This window comes from Anser brachyrhynchus (assembly GCF_964034855.1).
Source record: "Anser brachyrhynchus genome assembly, chromosome: 1".
Classification (NCBI taxonomy): domain Eukaryota; kingdom Metazoa; phylum Chordata; class Aves; order Anseriformes; family Anatidae; genus Anser; species Anser brachyrhynchus.
The window spans coordinates 69,874,407-69,896,199 of record NC_137694.1 but is presented as its reverse complement, the minus strand read 5'-3'; the positions used below and the strand labels follow the sequence as shown (position 1 = coordinate 69,896,199).

At 38.6% G+C, this 21,793-nt stretch overlaps 1 protein-coding gene across 3 annotated transcripts in view; it reads right to left on the bottom strand.

Annotated features, from left to right (window-relative positions):
- PDE3A (phosphodiesterase 3A) overlaps window positions 1–21,793 on the bottom strand; it is a 266,042-nt gene that overhangs the window by 43,860 nt on the left and 200,389 nt on the right. For all 3 annotated transcript variants that reach the window (XM_080582850.1, XM_080582851.1, XM_080582852.1), the window contains 3 exons: window positions 9,280–9,540; window positions 6,367–6,521; window positions 1,301–1,416 (listed from right to left, as the gene is read on the bottom strand). In XM_080582850.1, coding sequence (XP_080438976.1) covers window positions 1,301–1,416; window positions 6,367–6,521; window positions 9,280–9,540 — 532 coding nt within the window. The remainder of the gene's footprint in view (window positions 1–1,300; window positions 1,417–6,366; window positions 6,522–9,279; window positions 9,541–21,793) is intronic.

Below are 21,793 nucleotides of genomic sequence, written 5' to 3'. Positions count from 1 at the left end.
CTATGCTTTTTCAAGTTAATGGGTTCATCTCTGAAAATCACAAATCTAAATTGCTTTTGTTAAATTCTACAATAAATTCCTGGATTCCTGGTAGTATATCTCCATTATATTCCAGTTTATTTTTATTTCTTTTTAATTTGACTTTTTGCTACACTTTTAAGATAATACTGGGTTAGTTAATCTTCACTACGGCATAACACAGCTTCCGTACAAGAAGAGATTTAATAGACTCTTCAGTTTGAAAAAGAGATGTAATGTGACAGAGCTAGATATGCAGAACAATTGTGCAGCCATATCTTTAAATTCATTTCTAAGTTTGGATTCCCTGACTTTTTCAATTTCAGGCCTCAGGCATGTATCAATTTCCATCTGATGTCTCAGTGACCAGAACCTCTGAATAACATTATCCCAGCATTATTCTATGTTTGGAAAAATAAAATAAAACGACAACTACCAACCAATCAAAAATCAAACAAACAAAAGAAGCAAACAAACAAAAAAATGGGTTCATTTAAAACAAAAAGGAAGGCCTTGTGATCATTTTCAACTGCAATTTAAAGCATGGGTAAATTTTATCTTATCGCTCCCTTGTATAGGGAAGAGAACCATGCTATTGTAGATTAAGACTACTTCATGACTGTCTTACTGAACATTCCATTATCAGTGAAGAAGTCTCCTTCTCCATTTCTTCTCAGTTAAAAGAGAATTTGTTTCTTTAAAGGCCCTACAAGTAAGTAAAACAAACTAAGTAAAACAAACAAACAAACTACAAAACAAAACACGTCTCTCTTCTTTAAAGATCTGTAAGAGCTACCTGAACTTTTTTGATAATGAACATACAGTGACAGACCTATGAGTTATATAATGGATTTGTCTTGGACATGTTTGTGTAAGAATGGTCACATGCTGCCTCCAGCTCCAAATGGGCTTATGTAGGAAATCTCAGTGAGGCAACATACAAAGGCATTTAATTTAACTTATGTTATAGAAAACACTCTTTTCTCAGCCCCATTGTAGTCACTGGAATTGCATGGATATAACTCAGAACTAGCTTTAGTATAACACTTGCCACATCATGTCATGACTAACCTCTATAAATCACAAATGTCAAAACATTTACAATGGCATCACTGTGAGTTACAGTATTTTAAGCCACTGCTTTTTTAAATAAAGTAAATTACTATACTCATACTGATGGAAAAACAAGAAGAGACACAGAGACCAAAAGCAGCTGCATGTGCTAATCACCAAGTTTTCTGGGAGCTAAGTGAGCCTGACAAAGTCATGGGTACCCACTCACCTTGCCGGCTCTGCCTTTTGGCATTCAGGTTGTTGGTAGGAGACATGGCATAAGATGTGGAGAAGGAGCGGCTCTTTGTGATTGTCATCAGAAGGGAGCTGTTCCAGGAGTCAGTGCTGTAAAATGAGAGTGCAAACAAACGTTGTTTGACATAGGAAAAGCCTACAGGGAAAATCTGAAGAAATTAGAAGCCACAGCAAGAACAATGTGGTACTGAGATGGCAAAATATTGCTGAGGAGGAAACCAGCATCTATCTGCTGGCTGAATTGTTATTTGTGAGGAGTATTCAGAAAAAAAATGTTTACAATGTAGGCACTCCAAAGCTGGACTTCCTTCAATGCTTAGCCCTATTCACATTATTTATACAAAGATGTCTTCGGTAGATTGTTCTGACAGTACAAAGAGGCTTAAAAGTAGACTTGAAATATGTTAAATTTATACTCTTTTAATGCCTCCTTACAACAACCAGAAGTACCAGAAGTTCTCAGTATAAATGAAAAATCAGTCTCCTCGATGTCTCTACTGCAACTGTGAAGACAGATATCCATTAACCCTTTGGGCACTAGAAGAGCTCCTCAGGAAGCCAGAAGAGGCTCAGCAGAGCCCTGCACTGATGCCACTAGTGGTGTGCCTTGTTGCTGGGTGAAGCACTTCATGCTGTCACCAGTTTAAGTACATGGTGCAAATCAAAAAAAACCTCCTGCCAACAGACCCTGCAGACGTTCATCATGGATCCAAGCTAAATTCTCTGAAGTAATAAGGAGTGTGGCAATGATGAACAAATATTGGTTCTACATACAAAATGGGTGCGTGGTTTCAGCCTTAAGGCTGTATACCAGAAGAGACAAAATAGTTTTGTAATGTAGGAGAATTGTATTGATCATTGTTTATGGAATGGCACTCATCAAATGTCAGCTTCTTGCAATGATGCAGCACTGAGTTTTATCATGAGGCCAAACGCTTCTCTGCACAGATCCACTAGGCCTCTAAGTCTCCACTTTTTTCTTCACAGTCTTGCATCCTTCCCTCACCAAGTGATAAGAAGACATACAAGGCAGAAGACAGCCTTTTAAAGCAGCTTAGTCCTAGTCAAACTTCAAAAAAATGTGTTCTGAAAGAAAAAAAGTATGTAATATCATCTTAACTCTACTAACACTTCACTGTTTTGGAAGAGTAAGCACTGTCTATAAAAATGTTTTTTGTCTTTTGAAAATTCTTTTTTTTTTTTTGAGGGGGTGAGGTGTTGTCAGTTGGTAGAAAAAATATTAAATACTGGCCCACCATAAAGAAAAACAAAAACAAACCCATGAACAAAAAACTACCCCAAACCCATAATTTGATTTCTTAAGGGAAATCCACTCGATATAGAGATGACTGAGGACAGGAGTATGGAAGCTTTGTTATTTTTTCCAAATCATTTGAAACTATAAGAGGAACGTGTCTTAACGTTTTAGTGACAAAAGGATACAGGAAAACAAGACTCCTAATCTTAAACAGAGATTTCATAGAATCATAGAATATCCCAAGTTGGAAGGGACCCATAAGGATCATTGAGTCCAACTCCTAAGGGTGTTCATTGATTTTTAAGGGTGATTTTTGGAAATCTGTGACTATTATAACCAGAGGTGATTTTCCAGACTATGAAAAGACTCTTTTTCTGTGTTCTATGGCATGCTTGAATTTGGTACAGAGGAAGTGGCAGATAATCAAGATTTTTTTCCCCTTCAGTTCAAAATTCTTTTCCTTGAAAGCAAATATGTATTGGTCTGCCAGAACTTTTAAAGCTAGACTTACTTATGGGCTTCATTTTTTCCCCTTTCTGGAATTCATTGTTTCTCCTACTGTAAAAGAAGAACTGCATAGAGTAGGCTGGGAGGCTTGACAGAGCTATAATTATACAATTGGTGACATTAAATGTAGGAAGAATTGATAGCCTGCTTAGTTGGCTCATCAAGTATAGTTATATAACAACTGTAGAAAAGGACCAACAATAATATTTAATAGCTCTCCTTCCCCCTTGGATTTCCATCTTAGGGTGCTTACATACTACGTGAGAGTCTGGGATCAACAGTATAAATCAAATGCACCCTGGGAACCACAGATGGGTAACTGAAGAATATTTCCATTTGGTTATGGCTTCTTTATATTTACTTTTACTTAGATACATGGGACTCCTTGCAAAGGGAAGTTTGGCTAGCCATGCATTTTTCTTGCACCAGACATTCAAGTGTACTCTGCAGACTGCCTTGAGCACCTAGCCTCCCTGTATAAGAAAAATAGTGCTCTAGGGCTATATTCATGCAAGCTATCCAACAGCAAACACTGAGGATGTTGGGCCTTCTCAGGTCCTTTTGTATTCTCCACTACTGGCTCCAGATTTTGAATTGCAGAAAAAGAAAAAAAGAAAAAAAAAAGGAAAAAAGGAAAAAAGGGAAAAAGGGAAAAAGGGAAAAAGGGAAAAAGGGAAAAAGGGAAAAAGGGAAAAAGGGAAAAAAAAGAAAAAAGAAAAAAAGAAAAAAAGAAAAAAAGAAAAAAAGAAAAAAAGAAAAAAAAAAGAAAAAAAGAAAAAAAGAAAAAAAGAAAAAAAGAAAAAAAGAAAAAAAGAAAAAAGAAAAAAGAAAAAAAGAAAAAAAGAAAAAAAGAAAAAAAGAAAAAAGAAAAAAAGAAAAAAAGAAAAAAAGAAAAAAAGAAAAAAAGAAAAAAAGAACATAAGTTTTCTGAGAACACAGCCTGAAATTCTGTTCTTGACTTCAGTGCCTTTGCTCTGCAATTCCTTCCCTGGTAGCAAAGCATGTTTGCATACTCTGTCCTCACCCAACAGCTCCAAGATCATAGCCCTTGGTGAGGTAGGGAGGGGACCTGAATTTCATTCTTGCAGGGTGGCACTGTAACTACTAGGCTGCAAGGCTGGCTACTCTCCGTCCTCCCTTTGAAGGTTCTGCTCCATTCTGATTGGAATAATAATAATAAAAAACAATAATGGAGCCAGAAAAGAGGAAATCCTGTTGAAATAGCTACGCCATATATCATAGTTAATGATGCCTAGGACCCAAGCCTCTTTTCTCACAGACAAGCATCCTTCTCAAAAGACTAACAGCAATTCAACTCCTTCCTTCACTGGTTGCTACTGGATTACATGCTGCTGCCCTCATGGAGGGTTAAACACAGTTCACCTGAGGCTACCTCATAGCATGGAAGTCCAAAAATGTGAGGAACCTTTGTCTAAACCACCTTAGGCCGGGGGGCAACTCGGTTAGGGTAGTCCTCCACAAATGCACTAAACCAGTCAGCTATCGGCTGTAAGCAGGCTCAACTTCTCTCTTTCAATTTCATGAGAGGCTTATGTATTTTATAATACTGGTCCATGGATTAGGCCCTTAGAAAAAGAGAATGAGTGGAAGTAGGAAATATCTATTTTAGATAGTTAGTCATGAGGAACTATAGCCATTAGCTAAAAACCCATCTCTTCAGAAAAGTGAGGACTACTGTGCTTCTGGGTAACTCTGGAACACTTTCAGGGACATGCTTTAGCAACCTGGAACTAAATTTTGGGTTTGAGCACAACATGAATTAGGCATTAACTTGGTCCATGTAAACCTCTTTGTGGATCTAGTGCTCTGTTTCTACGATGCGCTATATGAACATACCCTTATGAAGTATATGTGTCATTATTGAATCTAGAACTTTTTCTGGCAAGACAAACAATTAATGTACATTTCCTCCAGAAATTTTGCTGCAATCCATTTCAAGGCTTTATTAAGTATTACTTTGTAGTTGTGATTCTCTCAGTATCAGCATCTGCTTACAGAACCCTTGAAAATATGGGGCATCTTAAATAAATTAGTAAATAAATCATAAATAGAAGACGACAGTTTGCATCCCTATAAAACAGCTGTATTTATTTGCTTCTTGTGGAAAGTAAGGAAATACTTTTTCACTAGATTAGATAGTTGGGTTTAAGAATATTTTCAAACATCATCTACTGGTGGAACAACATTTGAAGTCTTGTGCATATTGACAGAAACATGAATTATGACTTTAGCTTTTGAGTTTGTTTCTATATCAAAATTACAATACAATGGCAAAACCTGAATCTGAATACCAGAAGCTAAACGCTGCTTCAAAATTAGGGAATGTGGCACCTGCTCTTGCAGGAAACCTTGATGTTGCCCTTTTCATTTTCAGCTTTGCTTTCATCTTCTGGTAGTAACTCTTCCTTTGTAATTTTATTCCTAGATTACACTTAAAAATAAATAAATAAATAAAGCAATGATAACAAATCTACTTAGAGATTAAACCCCCTTCTTTCTGTTAAATCACTTTTTGACTTATCTAATTCAATGTTTTTCATTTACCATCCAGTGCTGGTGTTGTATTTACATGAGTTCATTTAGGGAGTCCTAAGCACTCATGATGTTCTGGAATTAAGTATGTACATGAGACACAGGGCTTGTACAGTGCTGTAGGGTCTTGTGACACTATTTCTATGGACAGAAAAACACTGAACTGCATATTTTAGGAAGTGCTACCCCAAATCAGGGTTTGTGTTCTGGAAGTTATTGACTATAGAAGGTGGAGACGAACTGGTTTGCTGACAGGGACACATCATTATGTGTGTTCTTAAAAGTGATGTTCAGCACTTGGATTACCTGTTAGATTCACCTCTTGGCTAAGCAATATCCATGGAGGAAACCTCAATCTGCATATCAAGAGGACTTTAACCACATAACCTTTTATTGTTTCCAATTTTATTATGTAATTCTGCACTTTGCTAGCTTAAATATATTTTTCTTTTTTTCTTTTTTTTCCATTTTGCTTCCCAGTAATAGGAAGCAAACTGGAAATGATCTGACTAAAATTGAGAAAGCCACTTCTTTGGTAACCCAACTCATGGAGATGTGTGGAAGTTATTCTTCTACTTATGCAGTTCCTTTTCTACAGTATGGAGCTGTTCTAACTCCATATTTTGGAGTCAGCACTTTTAAATGATGGACATCACCGCACAGAACTAAAAAAAAATAATGCCCAAAGACAATCATAAAAGAGAGATGAAGTAATCTGTAACCTGGATGAAGATGATTCATGAGGTTTGATGCTGGCACTGCGATCTCTTCTCACTGGGGCTGGTTCCAGTGTAGGTAAACCTGTGGCTGATGTTGTTGTGGTCCAAGTGGAGGACACTCGTCTCAGCAGTCCTGGAGGCAAACTTCTCCGTAAGCGCTAGAGAAAAATCAGTTGCTTAGAGTTTATATAGGCTTATAAAAGCTTTAAACATGCAGTAGAAAAACATTGCTAGCATTTGATTAATTCTGCCTGATGATACCTGGTGAGGTACCTTTGGTCTGCATTTACCCAGGTATTACAGTGCCTACCTCCCACCGAAATCAGCACAGGCTGGTGCTTTCAACACTTGGAGAGTCTGGACCTTCCTCCCTATTTTAAGTTACAGAAAAGCTATGCATCCACAGCCCCATAGCCATAGATGTTCAACACTTGGAGGTCACTGGAGTCAGCCAGTTTTGACAGTGCTCTTTAGAAATTTTAGAAATGATGTGGCCAAAGGCATGTCATCAGGGCCACAAAGACAACTGAGGGATTGAAGCATCTGCCACACACAGATAGGGTGAGAGAGCCATGATTGTTCAGCCTGGAGAAGAGAAATCTTAAGGGAGATCTTATCAATGTGAATAAATACCTGAATGCAAGGAGGGGAAGGAAGATGGAGCCAGGCTTTCTGAAGTGGTATCCAGTGACAGGATAATAGGCAGTGGGCACAAAAATACAGGAAATTCCATTTAAATGTAAAAAAATAAATTACTGTGAGGATGATCGAACGCTGGAAGTGATTCCCAGAGTGGCTGTAGATTCTACATGCATGGAGATATTCAAAACCCAGTTGGACATAGTCCTAAGCAACCTGAACTAGGTTTATCCTAGAGAACTTGCTCCAGGTTCAAACTGCTTGAGATGGAGAATTGGACTAGATGATCTCCAGAGGTACTTCCAACCTCAACTGTTCTGTGATTTAAAATGTCATGAATGTTCAGACATCAAAGGGGCAAGGCAAGAAAGGCTGTAAGAAAAATAAGGTAGGGAAGCTTCTTTTTTTTTTTTTCCTGCTATACCTCCCCAATTTATAATAAAACTTTCATGATCTGACGTTTTGAAAAACTTACAAAAAGCAACACTTTACAGAAGATTTTTCTTGGCCACTTTACATTTTTCTTTCATCTGATTTTTCCTTTTCTCCAGTAATAGGACTTGTATCATTTTTCCAAAGCTTTCAAAGGCAGACAGATAATAAGGGATGATGATAAAGAGTCTTTGTGGAGGATTCTACCATGATTTTGTAAGATGTTTTCCTTGTAATTATTATGTCATTTTTATAGTTAAGAACTAAAATAAATGTCTCTGCAATAGAGAGCTTTGACTCTGTCAGAGGGTTAAGAGAGATAAGATGGAAGATACATGTGGGTCTGAAGCTCAAGCATACAGATAAATATGTTAACATGTTAACTCCATACCCAAAATACTCAGTGTCAGATGCTTAAGGTAAAGACCCTAAATCTATATTTAGACACATAAATAAAGGACTGCAAACATTAGTTTTATGAACCATAATGCATTCAGGTCAGTGAATTCTTCAGTCAAATTACTCCTCTGTAGCATTAACTCATTTCTTCATCCTTCATTTCTCTTTTCACTGGGTGTTATGCAATCACAAACTGGTATGTGTTCACTGTGCTTGCTCATGTGATGGCAGTATTCTTCCATGTAATTCTTCTCCTTACAGCCTAGAGTATAGCCATTACAAACACGTACACTAAACTTAACTGGAACATGTGCTTCAAAACCTGTGAACATCCACTTATATGCAGTTGCTACACAGGCAAGAAAAGTAATAATTATCATCATTAAAATAGGTTTAAAAAAGAATCACAAGTGTTGCAATTCAGATGGCAGGAAATGCTAAAATGAATGCTGTCTGTGACATTTGAACTATCAAATGTTAAAAGCATTTACTGTGCAATATATTTAATTGTACATGTGAAATCACATGAAAAAAGTAGTTTGGTTTTGGTCTGGAAAGTAAATGTAGGCCTCGCAGGACAGCTAATTAGCAATGAACATGCAATACAAACTTCTTCAAAGCTGATATATTCTTTCTAGCTCCTAACTTCCTAAATGTGGATGGTTAACAATGATAATATCCCTGTTGAATTCCTGAGCATTCCTGAAGCCATCTGTCAAGGCAGTAATATATATATTTTTCCAGTTCAGTATTCTTTTTTGTCTCAAGATTATTTCTCATGAGCTCACAATATTTGTCATACTAAGTATTGTTGTGATCTTTGTTTGTTTGTTTGGTATATCATTTTGAACTCGGTCCAAAGCCCATGGAGGTCATCACTAGCAACTTTTTTATTGACTTCTACAGGTTTTGCACCCCTGGCTAAGGGAAGGAAGAAAAGGCTGAAATTCGTACAAAAATGTAAAATTTCAACCTTCACAGTGGGCAAAAAGGTCCCTTACATTACTACTTAATACACTGCTGTTCATTGAGTTTGATTGTCACCCCACATGCAGCGGCTCAAATATTTTGAGCGTGAGGGGACTTTCTGTGTAAGAATTAATGAGGCAGACTTGTGATTCAGATGCTGAAAGGCTTTTGCTTGTTCTGCTCCTGATCAGTTTTCTCTCTCTTACGCTCCAACCAACACCCACGAAGAAAACATGCACATCATCTGTGTGAATTATCTTTTGACAAATATCATCTTCTAAAGATGCCTGAACCAGAGTTTAGCTGGCCATGAGTTGAAAGATACACAGGGATTGTCTTGCTATGAAAACCACAGTCTGTTTAACTGTTCATATATTGGAGAGTATGATTAGTGCATAAAATGATAATCTAAAGAGATCTCCCATTAATCTAGTGCTATCCCTTAAAGAAAGGTCAGAGTTACTGTCCAGTACTTACCTTGGGAATAGCTAGTTTTTCCCCTTTCTCTGGACATTCCTCTGAGTCAGAGCAAGTGTAGTTCTCACTGAAGGACACCAAAGGATTCACCCTTGGTTTGTGGATGGCCTGGAAGGTTAACTGCGTATTAAGCAGGTTGCTCACTGTTCTCAGCGAAGTACACACATTGGGAGGCAATGAAGGATCTGCTAGAAGGTCTGTAATGAGCCCATGTGCTTCTCCCATGACAGCGATATCCACTGTGATACTGGTACCAGAAGACTGAAGAGAACAAAATTAGTACAGGTAAGGCAACAGAAATAAGCAACCTCCTGTGCAGTATCAGAGGTAATGGTGAACTTTGTTAGCAACTTTTGTTAAATCCATTACAAACAGAATGGAAAATTAATAGCATGAAATAATTCTTTAAATAAATCATGCTGAATAGATCAAGCATCAGGCATAACACTCACAGTCTGCGATGAGTTTAGAATTTCATCATATCCGATTTCCCAGCTTTCAGCACCTGCAGCTTACTTAATTCATCTGAATGAATTGTTCAGGCTCCCTACAGAGACATAGTCAATGGCCAAGGGCTATTTGCACAAATAAATTTGGAGACATAGCTTAGGATGGGAGTAGTCCCTCTTGAAAGATGTTTTTCTACTGTCCACAGAGGGATCTAGGACAAGTAATTTATGTTCACTGATTATGCTTAGATGAATTAAATGAATCCCAAGCATATTCTGAGATTTTTAAAATATTTCCATGATGTTAAAATATAGCATTCTGGTACAGTGGTCACAATGTTCTTCTCCAACCAAGTGTGTGTTGGGCAGTTATACCAAAATCAAAATAGAGCAAGAAGTGGATTTTCCAGTCCTTTTTTTATTCAGACAGAAGTAATGAGAATAATTACTCTACAGGCTTGTATGACCAGTTCAGGTGGTCCTTAGTCTCCCTTGGGTTTGAAATATATACCTACTTCACATATATCATTTAAAAAGAATTATTAACCAAAGTGATGTGTAAGCAGAAATAATACCAAGAAGCAGTTTGCACCACTGACATATCTTGCACACCTTACTCAGTACATGTACATAATTGTTCTGCACATTACACACTGCAAACCAACTGTGGTCCAGGCAAACTGCCTTTGTACATGTAGCCAGGCCACACATCATGCACACAGGGAATCTAACACAGCTGGAGCACTGGGCTTCCAGCACATGCACAAGAGGCTTGATTCATAACTGCATCTTTGAACTTCTCCAGATTTCCCAACATTCAGCAGCTCTAATTGCCATCCTTCCTGAAACCCAGTAGGGCAATATGTTACCACTGAAAGAAACAGTCCATTGCCAAAAGCACAATAGGTGTCAAATCTGTGAATTGACAACTATATGATACAATTGCAGAAGACTGAGGATCTTTAAAATCTGCTAGGAGGGAGACTGGATCTGTACAGAAGCAGAATAAATAGAAAGGCATCAGGCACATTGTTTGTTGGTTCTGAACTATGAATACAGCAGTGACATTTCAGCCTCACTAGCTGGTGCGCTATAAATCACCATAAATTCTATGTGGAGTCACTGATTCAAAACACTCCAAGACCGAACATTTTTCCTTTGCAGTGCTTCTGAAACATAAACCCAGTCCTACTGTTTGGGGCTTTTCAGTAGGCGTATGTACAGTTTGCCTGAGATTCCATTCCAGACAATTTTGTACTCATTTGTTTCTGTGTATATCTTAGTGAAATCTATGATACGCAGTTTTCCAAATGGGGAAGTTATGCCTGTGAAAAGAGCATATGGGCTTCTTGGAGTGGCAGGTACATCGCATGGAGAATTGGGCAGACTGCTTAGCAGGAGAGTGATCAGAGCCCTGGCCAGGAGTGACTCACCAGTGACATCATTTATGGACCTCACAGTACATCAAAGAACAGCAAAACAGAGCTTTACATAGCTTCACTCTCATGAAAGGCTTTACAAGCCATAGCAGAGCAAGTCTAAGGAAACTGATATATTAGCTAGGTGTAGCTAAACCTCTCCACTCTACCTTCCCAATCGCATAGTGTGGGTATCATGTCCTTGGCAATAGCTGTTTCACTCCACTGACCCAGTCCTTATGTCCTACTTCTTGTTCACACAAAGGCAGTATCAGAAAATGGAACTCCGCACTCCCCATCCTGTCATGCAACCAGAAAAAACTGCTTCTTCCTCACATTTCTGGTTGATTTTAATTTGCTATCATGACAAAGAAAAGAAACTGCTTGATATACTGAAGTGCTTCTTCATCCTACTGGAAAAAAAAAATAAAAATGGCTGAAGTTAATTTAATGGCTCTCTTCATTGCTTAATCTCTCAGGAGTCCATGCTGAAGATTCTGGCAGATGCTAAAGAAAATTCTTAAATTAAAAGTCAAGGCTTGGAATAGGAGGAATTAATTGTCTATCTTAGCCTCCACCATGTAAAACAGACCAAAGGGGAGAGATGGAGAATACATCATTCGAAGTGCGATAGAAGCCTCATACTTTCAGCAAAACTGCATAATCTACAGTTTGAAATTCTATTAAGCCTGGAGCCTGGAGTTGTTGACTGCTGATCAGAGACAGAGATTAATACTTCAATGAAGTAAACACGTCTGACTCAGCGGGTCATATGCAGAGGCCCAGATTTTGTGCTGCAGTACTAATATTTGGCAAAGCAGCCAACATTGTTCTCGTTGATAAGCACCAAGTGGGGCAAGGGAGAGCCTTGCTCTTCTCATTGGTGTATTTCTGTCACACGGCCTCTGACACATGGGGAGGCCTTGAATCTGCGACCCATCAGGCTTGCCCAGCTCCAACACCGGGCTCTGCTGTGTTACATGAGGAGCTAGTGTAGGGGCCACAGGGCCCCCAAACAAGGACGCCACATGCTGGGTCTCATCCTGCCCCTGGGCTGTGCCAGCACCTCACTGCCAAGGACAGCCAGCACTCAGATCAGGTTAGGCACCTTACAAACAGCAACACTGCTGTTGCCCATGTCCCTGCCAGGGGAAATAAGTTAAATATTGTATTATATGCAATTATTATAATATAAATATCATATATTGTAGTACAGTCTTGTTTGAACTACTTGTAATACTACCACACTCAATCCTTACAGCATATTTAAAAGGAGAAAAGATCATGCTTAAATTCAGTTTTAAGAAAAAAGCAGGAAGGGCTTCTCTCTTTCACCATTTTCAGTACATTAACACATTAACAACACATGCTAAATTTATAGTTTGTATACTAAAATTTAATTGAATTGAACCTCTATATAGGAAAATATTTGTTGTTGTTGTTGTTTGTTTGTTTGTTTTCCTGGCAGTTTGAATATTTCATCAGTTTCAGAATGAACTTTGAATACTATCAGACTACTCTGACTAGATAAAAATACAGATACTTAAATGACTATTTCCTTAAAACTATTACAAATTGAATGCACGAAACATTTTTAAAAACTGTATTTTTTGATTCTCTAATATAAAACAGTAAATTGCTGACAATTTTAGATTGACATCATAGTATATATGCATATACACCGATGTACAGATATATGTACAGTCTTTTTTGAGGGTACAAGTGCATACAAAATCCATGCTCAGATTTGATATGTGGTTTTCTATTAATGTGCATAGCCTCTTCATGAACTGATCTGGATTCTTTCCAAACCATTTTACTCATCTAAACACAAAGGCCAGATACTTGGGAATACAGGCATGAATAATGTTTGCAATCAACAAAAACAAACAACCCTCTAACTTGATTAAAAAAAAGAACAAACCAAACCAACCAACCAAAAGAAAACAGCCATGCTAAAGTGAATTTTAATTTCACACTGGTGAGTATTCATTTATCAATATCAATCTATGCTAATAATTGTGAATTCAGTTTCCTCACAAGAATTTTGGAGAAGGCTGGCTTACTGCTCACTTTGTGACTTCATTCTCACTCTGATTTAAGCGATGTCATGTGGTGACTAAAACCAAAGAGTTCTAGGGTATGAGAACAAGAAATTGAACAGACAAGAAACGAAAGTAAGACCACATCAACTAAACATGCTCTTTGATAACTAAGTTAATGAGTAATATAAGTTCCTTACAATGCTGTAAAACAGTTGGTATTGTTTTTATTTTTATTTTTAATTATTATTTTATTTTATTTTGCTTTATTTTATTTTATTTTGTTTTTTCCTTCTTTCTATTTTTAACTGGCATTCAGGTGGGTATTTGAGGCTGTGGTACCACCTGGGAATCCCAGTGGATTCCCACTTTTTGTCTATATTCAGGCTTCATTTTAGGTACAGAAATAAAAGAAAGGGGTTCTCTCCTAAAAAAGTCATATGGATTAAAAAAAAAAAAAAAAGTGGCAATATGACGGTAAAAAGCATTACAGAACAGGGACAGACCCACACACTTCCTAGCACCAGCTGCAATCATCCATGTTTGCATGGGTGGGGGCTTACTGGGAACTTTCACATACCATGAAGTGCCTGTATTGCCGCCAACTTACAATACCAAATCACAGGCAGCATGTCCTACTGTCACACTGACAATTTTTGTCAGAGCAGGGAACTTTTATCTTTTAGGAACACTCTTAAATGTAATAGGAAAACAATGTTCTGGTAAATTTTAATGATCACTTGGCATTTTCAGACTTGAATAATTCATTTTGGATTCCATAACATGGATGGAACAAAAACTTTCAAAATTTGCATAACCTTCTGTATGCTTTTATATTACATTTTACAAAATCCCATTTGTTTTCTTCTACTAAATTATATTATGCAAAAAAAAAATCTGAGAATAGTTTTTTACTCACTAGGGGAAAAAGCAGATAAAATTGTGCAGAAAAAAAAAGGAAATAAAAATAAGAGAATCCTTTACTCATAAGACCTGATATATAAATTTGGTTTATAAATTGATCAGTTGACCCACCTGTGAAGCAAATTTGATGTTCTCATACGTAATGGATGCTCTACTGCAAATAAAATTCTGTCCCCCACCTTCCCTCAATTAGTGTTCTGCATATGTTTTACATGAAACTGGACTCACCTAGCTTAACTAAAAAAATACTACTCTCTCTCCACCCCACAATAAAGGATGTCTAACATGACTACACTACACAAAACAGTCAAAATTTAAGCATAATAATAACATAATAATATCAGAAAGGAAAGAATAAAACAGTTATCAAATACAAACCACAAATCATTTCACATAACTTCATGTTAAAAAGTAAAATATTCATTTGCTGTGGCTTGTAGAGGGAAAAGCATTAAAGGCAGAGATGCTGGTCTTTCACCACATTACACTCGAGAACACTCTGTAAGTGAAAGAATGGGGGAGACGGGAGAGGAAAAAGGAAAAGAGCAGCATCCAGCATATCTTCAATCTTCACACAATTATGAGCAACAATAAATCACAATTTGATATAGTTTCCAAGTCACATCATGAGCCCTCAGGCCAAGCTGTCTGGAAACAAAATTAAAAGCAAATATAATTCTCCATTATTTTAATGTCCACGGAGCGATTTGAAGGGTAAACATGAATTGGCTTCTATGGAAATAATGAATCATTTTAAAGGCGCCACAAACTTAACTACTCCACCTTTCACTGGATGACTAAGGAGAAAAGAAAAGCATGTGCACAATTCTTTGACATTCCGCTTTTCTGCATTTAAAGCTGCAGAACTGTCGTCTTACTCAGACTTCTTATTTTTATTTTATTCTTATCTTGTCCTAACATGAGATTTGTGTTTTTCTCTTTGTCTGTGAACAATTAGGAGATTTCTGAGGATCTTTTTTCGTGAAGCATAGCATTTCCACTTCTGTCTGGAGGTGAACGTGTCACAAGCTCTGTCAAACAGGCATATTCTTTGGTAGGACAGAATACAGCACCTTCCTTTTGTCCCAGCAAACTGATCAGAGAAAATCATCCCTAATCACCAGTGTGACCGCTGATTTTGCTGTTGATGCTTTAAAGTACCCAGAAGCATGTAACCATAAAACAATCTTGTGTGAGCCATAGGGATTACGGTTCTGTCCCTGGGTACACGGCATTTGGGCTGGCATCACCATAACAACTGAGCCCTTCCTGGTAACAGTTAAGCTGAGCTCTGGTCTGCCTAGGAGGAAATGCTGAGACCAACACACATGGTACACCTGCAGACAGAGCATTCACCTGCACCGTGCCATAGGGGCTCCTAGGACCAAAGCACAGCCAGCAGAAATTTTTACTAGTAGTTCTGCAGACAGAAGATCCAATAAAATGTGGCTCACTTTAGAGCTGTATTCTGTGCCCCCCTCGGCACTCGCTGCAGTGCGATGACCCCATTTCTTGACAACAGCCGTGTAGGTGCACGGTCAGGAGGAGGCAGACGTGCTGGGAGCTATGGGCACAGTGAGGAGCAGGTTTATACTTCTCTCCCCATAATCCCTCTCTGTGTTAAGCTTCCAGTCAGTTACTACCAAAAAAGGCCACTAATGTGGATCTTCCTCTGATATCCCATCATAGGTTGTAACAAGATTTCTAGGAAGATAATAATTTTTGGTGCTTCTTCCCATCTGTCAAATTTGCTTTAAACCATCGGACGGCACTATCACGTAAACCTACTTTGTTCAGAAAACCAGTATGAAAACAACACAATTTTTAAATGGCTCTAACATTTAATCTATTCGGCATAGTCATGACTTTGCAAATCATGAATATGGAGTCTTTCAGAAAGAGGCAGGGTTTGAGGAAGAAACACTTTGCTTCTCTTACAAGATCTGTGGAATGCATCTCAATGTTTACAGCAAACTTCATTGGTGGCTGCAGGCACCATCTCGATGTCCTGCACCCCTATTTTAGGTGGCAACATTCACAGAGCTCATGGCTAAAGCTGACTTAACTTCTTCCATTACAGGACCTTTCAGTTTGTGATAACTTTGTCAGCCAAAGAGCTCAGACTCAACTGGCCTGTGCCAGGTATTTGGCTGGGGTGAATTATTTCAACGTTTGAAAAAAATTGTTCAGACATTTACAAGAATACTGCTGGAGTGTTTTATTCATGCTAAGAAATCTTAGTAAACTGATACCATTTAATCTGCAGCAGGCACTGAGTGTGCGTTAAGGCCTTTTGCCTTCCCTGGGGGAGGAAAAAAAAAAAAAAGTTGGTCTCGCATGATCTCTGTGGTTGGCTAGAAACCAGCCACTAAACTGCCTGAGGATGCCGCTGGCCCTATGTGTGCACACCTCCACACGCTACTCATATGCCTCATGTGCTGTGCACAACATCCCAGGGGGCAAAGGAATAACTCATTTAATCCAAAATTGCACTGTCAGTCTCCAGCTCAGACTTACACCTCAATTATTCTCCCCTCTTGCTAAGGGACAAGGTCATGGTAATTGTTATCACTGCAGTGCTGTTATAATTGTTATCACACTGCAGTGATTGCTCCTCTTTCCAGTGCCTAGGCTTGGGTGAGCATCTCCCTTGATGGGCCACACCTGCTCAGAGGGAAGTCTGTATCAGAGCTTTAGCAGCAACATCTGCTTTAAAGCAACAATATGCAGGAGAGTCTTTTGCATATCATAGGTAATAGGCAACCTGACATTATGAATACTCAGGGGTACTTAAAAAGAAAAAAAAAATAAAAAATAAATATCTTAGAATACATTTTAGTCCCAAGCAGTTTTGGTGCCATTTGTAATTTTCAAGGGAAATTCATATCTTGCTCCCAGGTCACCTAAACAAGCTTTATTGGATTTTTAAAATGCAACAAAAGAAAATCTTTTTGCAGTTGTTGGCAAACAAATAAAGAAAGATGCACATGCACAAATCATCTCAAGGAATGGGGTCATTAGTTTTGGTAAGATTTGAGACCCAAAACTAGGAAGCCTGCATCTGAGTGAATTCACGTACTGGATGTAACCCAAAGCAATGAAAGAATTCCCCACTGTCTATATCTGACAGAAGGCACCTCAAATTTACCAACTCCACCAGCACCAGTGTAAAGTAGTACCTGGTTTTCCATGTTCCCTTCTGCCCCAATGGGACATAAGTATCACCCCCCAGAAACCACAGGGGAAGGGGGCAGGGGGCTGTCACCCAGAGCTTGTGGTGTTGGTAGCACCACTGCTCTGCAGGACACCAGAACGGTGCAGGGTGTGCTGGAACCAGATGCACTTGGGCTTGGCCTCAAGGTCCAGGGGAAGTCCCAGTTCAAAAAAAAAGACTCGTGGAGGAGTTCTGGTGACTGTCTGCATAAGGCATTCCGCAAGAAGGAGCCAGGGAGAGCAGCTCCTGGATGGAGGCGAGAGCACAGGGCAAACTTCCTGGCGAAGAGCCACCGTTTGCAGCTTGGAAACCTTGTGGAAACTCTTACGCTTATGCTTGATGTTCTCAGCAGAGCCTCAGGAACTCAGTCACCCAATTCCCAGGGACTTTCCATGTGATTTGACTGCCTAAAAACCTTAAACTATCATGACTATCCCAGTCTGAAGAACTATTTGACAATGTAGAGCAGATCACAGATTCAGCCATAAACAGTCGTGGCTTATTATTTAAGAAGTAGACACAACTCCAGCTAAACTCAGAACTTTAAAAATTATTACTTTTCTTTAAAACACAGCAGATGGAAAAAATTATATTCTAAATGGGGCTCAAATCTGCTTTGAATAACACAGACTGAGGAATACAATTCTGTACTACAGAGACTGTCCTCAATTGTCTTACATTATTGTTCTTCAATTTGTACATCAGATGGTCACAAATTGGTAGCTTGAAGCTGATAGTTTGCATTCACGCGAAGAAAACAGTGACAACTGTCTTCAGTCTCAACTTGAGATGCAGTAATACCAGCTGGGGCCCAGCAGGAGCAGGACACAGGGTGCACATGTTGCGGAGGATATGCCATCTATTAATACCTGGTGATCTTACCCATGTGAGTCTACAGTTCCAATAACCCAACTGCCTGCTTAGCACAGGAAGCTATTTTGATTCTACGGTGAACTGAAACACAGCAGCCAAATACACAGCATGAGTTAAAAAAAATCCATTGAAAGCAATAATCACCATTCTGCCTCCTGCGTACTAACTAATCCTCCCACATTTTCAACTTGACAGTCTCAGTTACACTAGAACAAAGCCAAAGGAACTGTATATTCCCGTATTTCATCCCTTTCAAAATATCTCAACCTCTTTCAGGATGCAGCTTGGGAAGTGACATCACAATTATCAGCAAGTTGCAGAAATACATACGAAAACTAAAACTAAAACTAAAAGTTCATGTCCACCTCAGTCCTTTACCACGGACTGTTTAACAACATTAAGCAGAACAGTATTATTAAATACCACTAAAGTCATAATGAAAATATATTAAGATAAAAGATTTTTTTTTGGGGGGGGGGGGGGCTGTCAGAGAATTGCTATGGAGAGCATCAAATATGTTCTTAAACACTAGAAGTGAGCTGGCATAAATTGGGGAAGAAATCGAGAAACTGGGGAAAAAAATGAACTCTGAGGTTTAAAGAACAATTCAATGAGTCTTGCAAACCAGAATAAGACAAAAATTAGAATCTAGAAAATCTTCATCACTGAAGTTGCAGATAAAGTGTCTTTAAAGTTCAGTTTGTTCTTACTGAAATTATGACATGGATTTGGAAATTAGCCAACTGTGTATCTTGTGCCATATTTTGCATGTGCCGTAGGAAAAAGAGCAGGAAGATCTCATGAAACACTCCAGGCATACAGAACATTAACGATATTTAGTGGCTGAGTTTTCAGAGAGTGCTTTCACTTAAACCAAAGGCAGGCATAGATACTCTGAACTTTTTGAAAAGGATAAAATCTGAGGTTATGAAAATCAAGTGATTGCCTTACTCAATCAAATCGGTCAAATTTTAACACTATTTTCTTCTCCATCAGTCCTCGTGGTTTGCATTATTTTATCTCTCCTGATTTAGAGTGCTCACACTAATACCAGTTAATAACCATCTAGCCTCCTCCTCCTCCTCATGACTTTGTCACTAATGAACTCCTCTGTGGAAAGAATTAAACATTTTTCTTTAAGACTCGGCTTTGGATTCTTACATCATGACTCATACAAGAAAAGCAGCTTTAACCTTAGGGACTTACAGCCCCCAAATCCTTCATCATCAACACTGAAGAGTTGTGATTTCTCTCAAGAACAAGCTACTTCAACATCTAAAACCAGGACGTGCAAATGGCACACTAAGCATGCACTCACTATATGTGAAAATCACCTACCTCTCCTAGGTTACATATGGGAAGATACTTCAATGAAGATCAGAGAAGAGAGAAACAGTAATTCATGTACAAGAAAAACAAAACACTATCCTCTACATGTCTTCTGTGATGTTAAAATGATTTTCTTTGCTTAGCACAGATACAAACTGACAGACCAGCAAGCCCTGAGGACTGTTTCCAACCTACTTCATTCTTGACCTGCAAGGATTTACTTAAAGACACATTAGGTTATTTTATACTATAGGCTTACTTTGCCTTTATTGTCACAAATGAGAAAAAACATTTCCATGCTGAGATATAAGGTGTACAGCTGATCACAGCAAGAGGTCAGTGGCTGCATAAAATGGCCATTTTCAGTCCAGAGCTACTGTTCTGGCCTACAATCTATGAACCAGATGCTAAAGGCTCTGTGACTTTCTAAGAAATCTCATCAATCTTTAACTCCTTTTCTGAATCTGGTGACTGATTAGTACTGGGTATCTGCACAGTTTTAGTCTAAGTAAAGACCTCCTTTCAGCTGGTGGCTTGTAGGTTGTGAACAGCTCTTGACTTGCACTTTAGAAAAAAAAAAGAAAGAAAGAAAATGCAGATAATAACCCTAATTATGATATGTTGATTGCTTCTCAATTCAAATTAGAGATTCATCCATCTGTGCTTCTGATTCACGAACATCTCACCATACCAAACTCTGAGCACCTGGCTCAGGATCTGTGCTTTTTGATGAGGGTCAAAACACTTCTATGCTTGGAAAGCTTGGATTCAAATTCATGTCTAAATTTAGCAGCACTGGCTTCTCATTTACAAAAGACAACCAAAGCCATAAAGACCAAAAAGCAGATCATGAAGCATTGGCTTTTACACTGGCAATCCATCTAAACAATGATTTCTATTTCTACACTGACATATGCTTTCTGTTTGGATGTAGGTGTTAAGAAAACAAAACAAAACAAAAAAACAATTGTGACCCATGTGTTCCATGTGACCCATATGTTATTTAAAATGCTAAATTTTAAAATGTTAAATGTACACATATTACTTAAGATGTTAAATCCCTTTGAAAAGTTGAATTTCAGTGATTCGTCTGAATATACTCCAGTAAGAAATGAATGATGATACATTAGTGAGTGCAAAAGAAGCCCTTATGATTACTGAACAGATTAGGTAGGCTGAATTTGGTGGGACAAGGTGACCCACTGAAACCCCAGCAGTAAGACTTTTTCTGAAGTGTCACAAGAGAAATACCGAAATCACATTTAAAAGAGAACAGGTGAGTGGAGTCTGCTTAAGTCATTGCTTCTTTCTGAGCACACTGCCCATACTCAGGCAAGCATCCTGGTAGTACTCACACTCTGGTACAGGTGAGGCTCAAAACACTCCTACCTCTGCTGACGCTGAAGAACCATGTGCTGCTACGGTGAAGCTAGAAGATAACTATCAAGTCCTACATTACCATAGAGTCAACTCAAAATAAAGAGCACCGTCTGATGGGTAAGTCACCTGCGGCACTGACATCTATTACTTTTCAGACAAGTACCTCTGCCAGGGGGCGTGCACATGCAAGTACATGCAGAACCAAGCATTTCAGAGCATGCAAATTCTGCTGAGGGTGGCAGCAGCACAGAGAGTGTACTACACTGCCCAGGCAGCTGGCACACAGCATACCACACAGGTACCAAATCCCGAGGGGTGAAGCCCACCAATGGCAGAAGAGAGGTCCTATACACAACCTAGCCACCAGCTACCACTAGGCGCATCAGTGTAGAGATCTTGCATCAACGCAGCGTATCTGACTGCAAGAAAAGTAACAAGTGTGGAAACCTAAGGAACTATGGAGAAGTATAGAGAATACATAAAAGAAAGACCAGGGATCAGGAGGAAGAGGAAGACATATTGATAAGTTGAAATCAAAGAGGAGGACATAAGGAGGGCTACTTTCAAATCAGCTGGCATTAGTGCCTTAAAACCACACAGAAGTTCATGTTTCCTGGCAGATGGGTTAAAAGGCTGCTCTGAATTTTTAAAAGGATGTGTAGGAAAGCAGTATCAACATGTAAATCTCTCCTTTATCATTGAAAATCAACTCTTTGAAAAGGTACATCAGTAACAAGTTTTGGTAGTTTAACTCAACAGGAATCTTACTAATCAGTGGACTTATTACTGAGCTATTTGCTGATAACACTTCACTTTCAATCACACAAATTTGCCAAAGAACTGTCTTCCACAAAGAACAACAGTGTCCTGAGAAACTAGAAACTG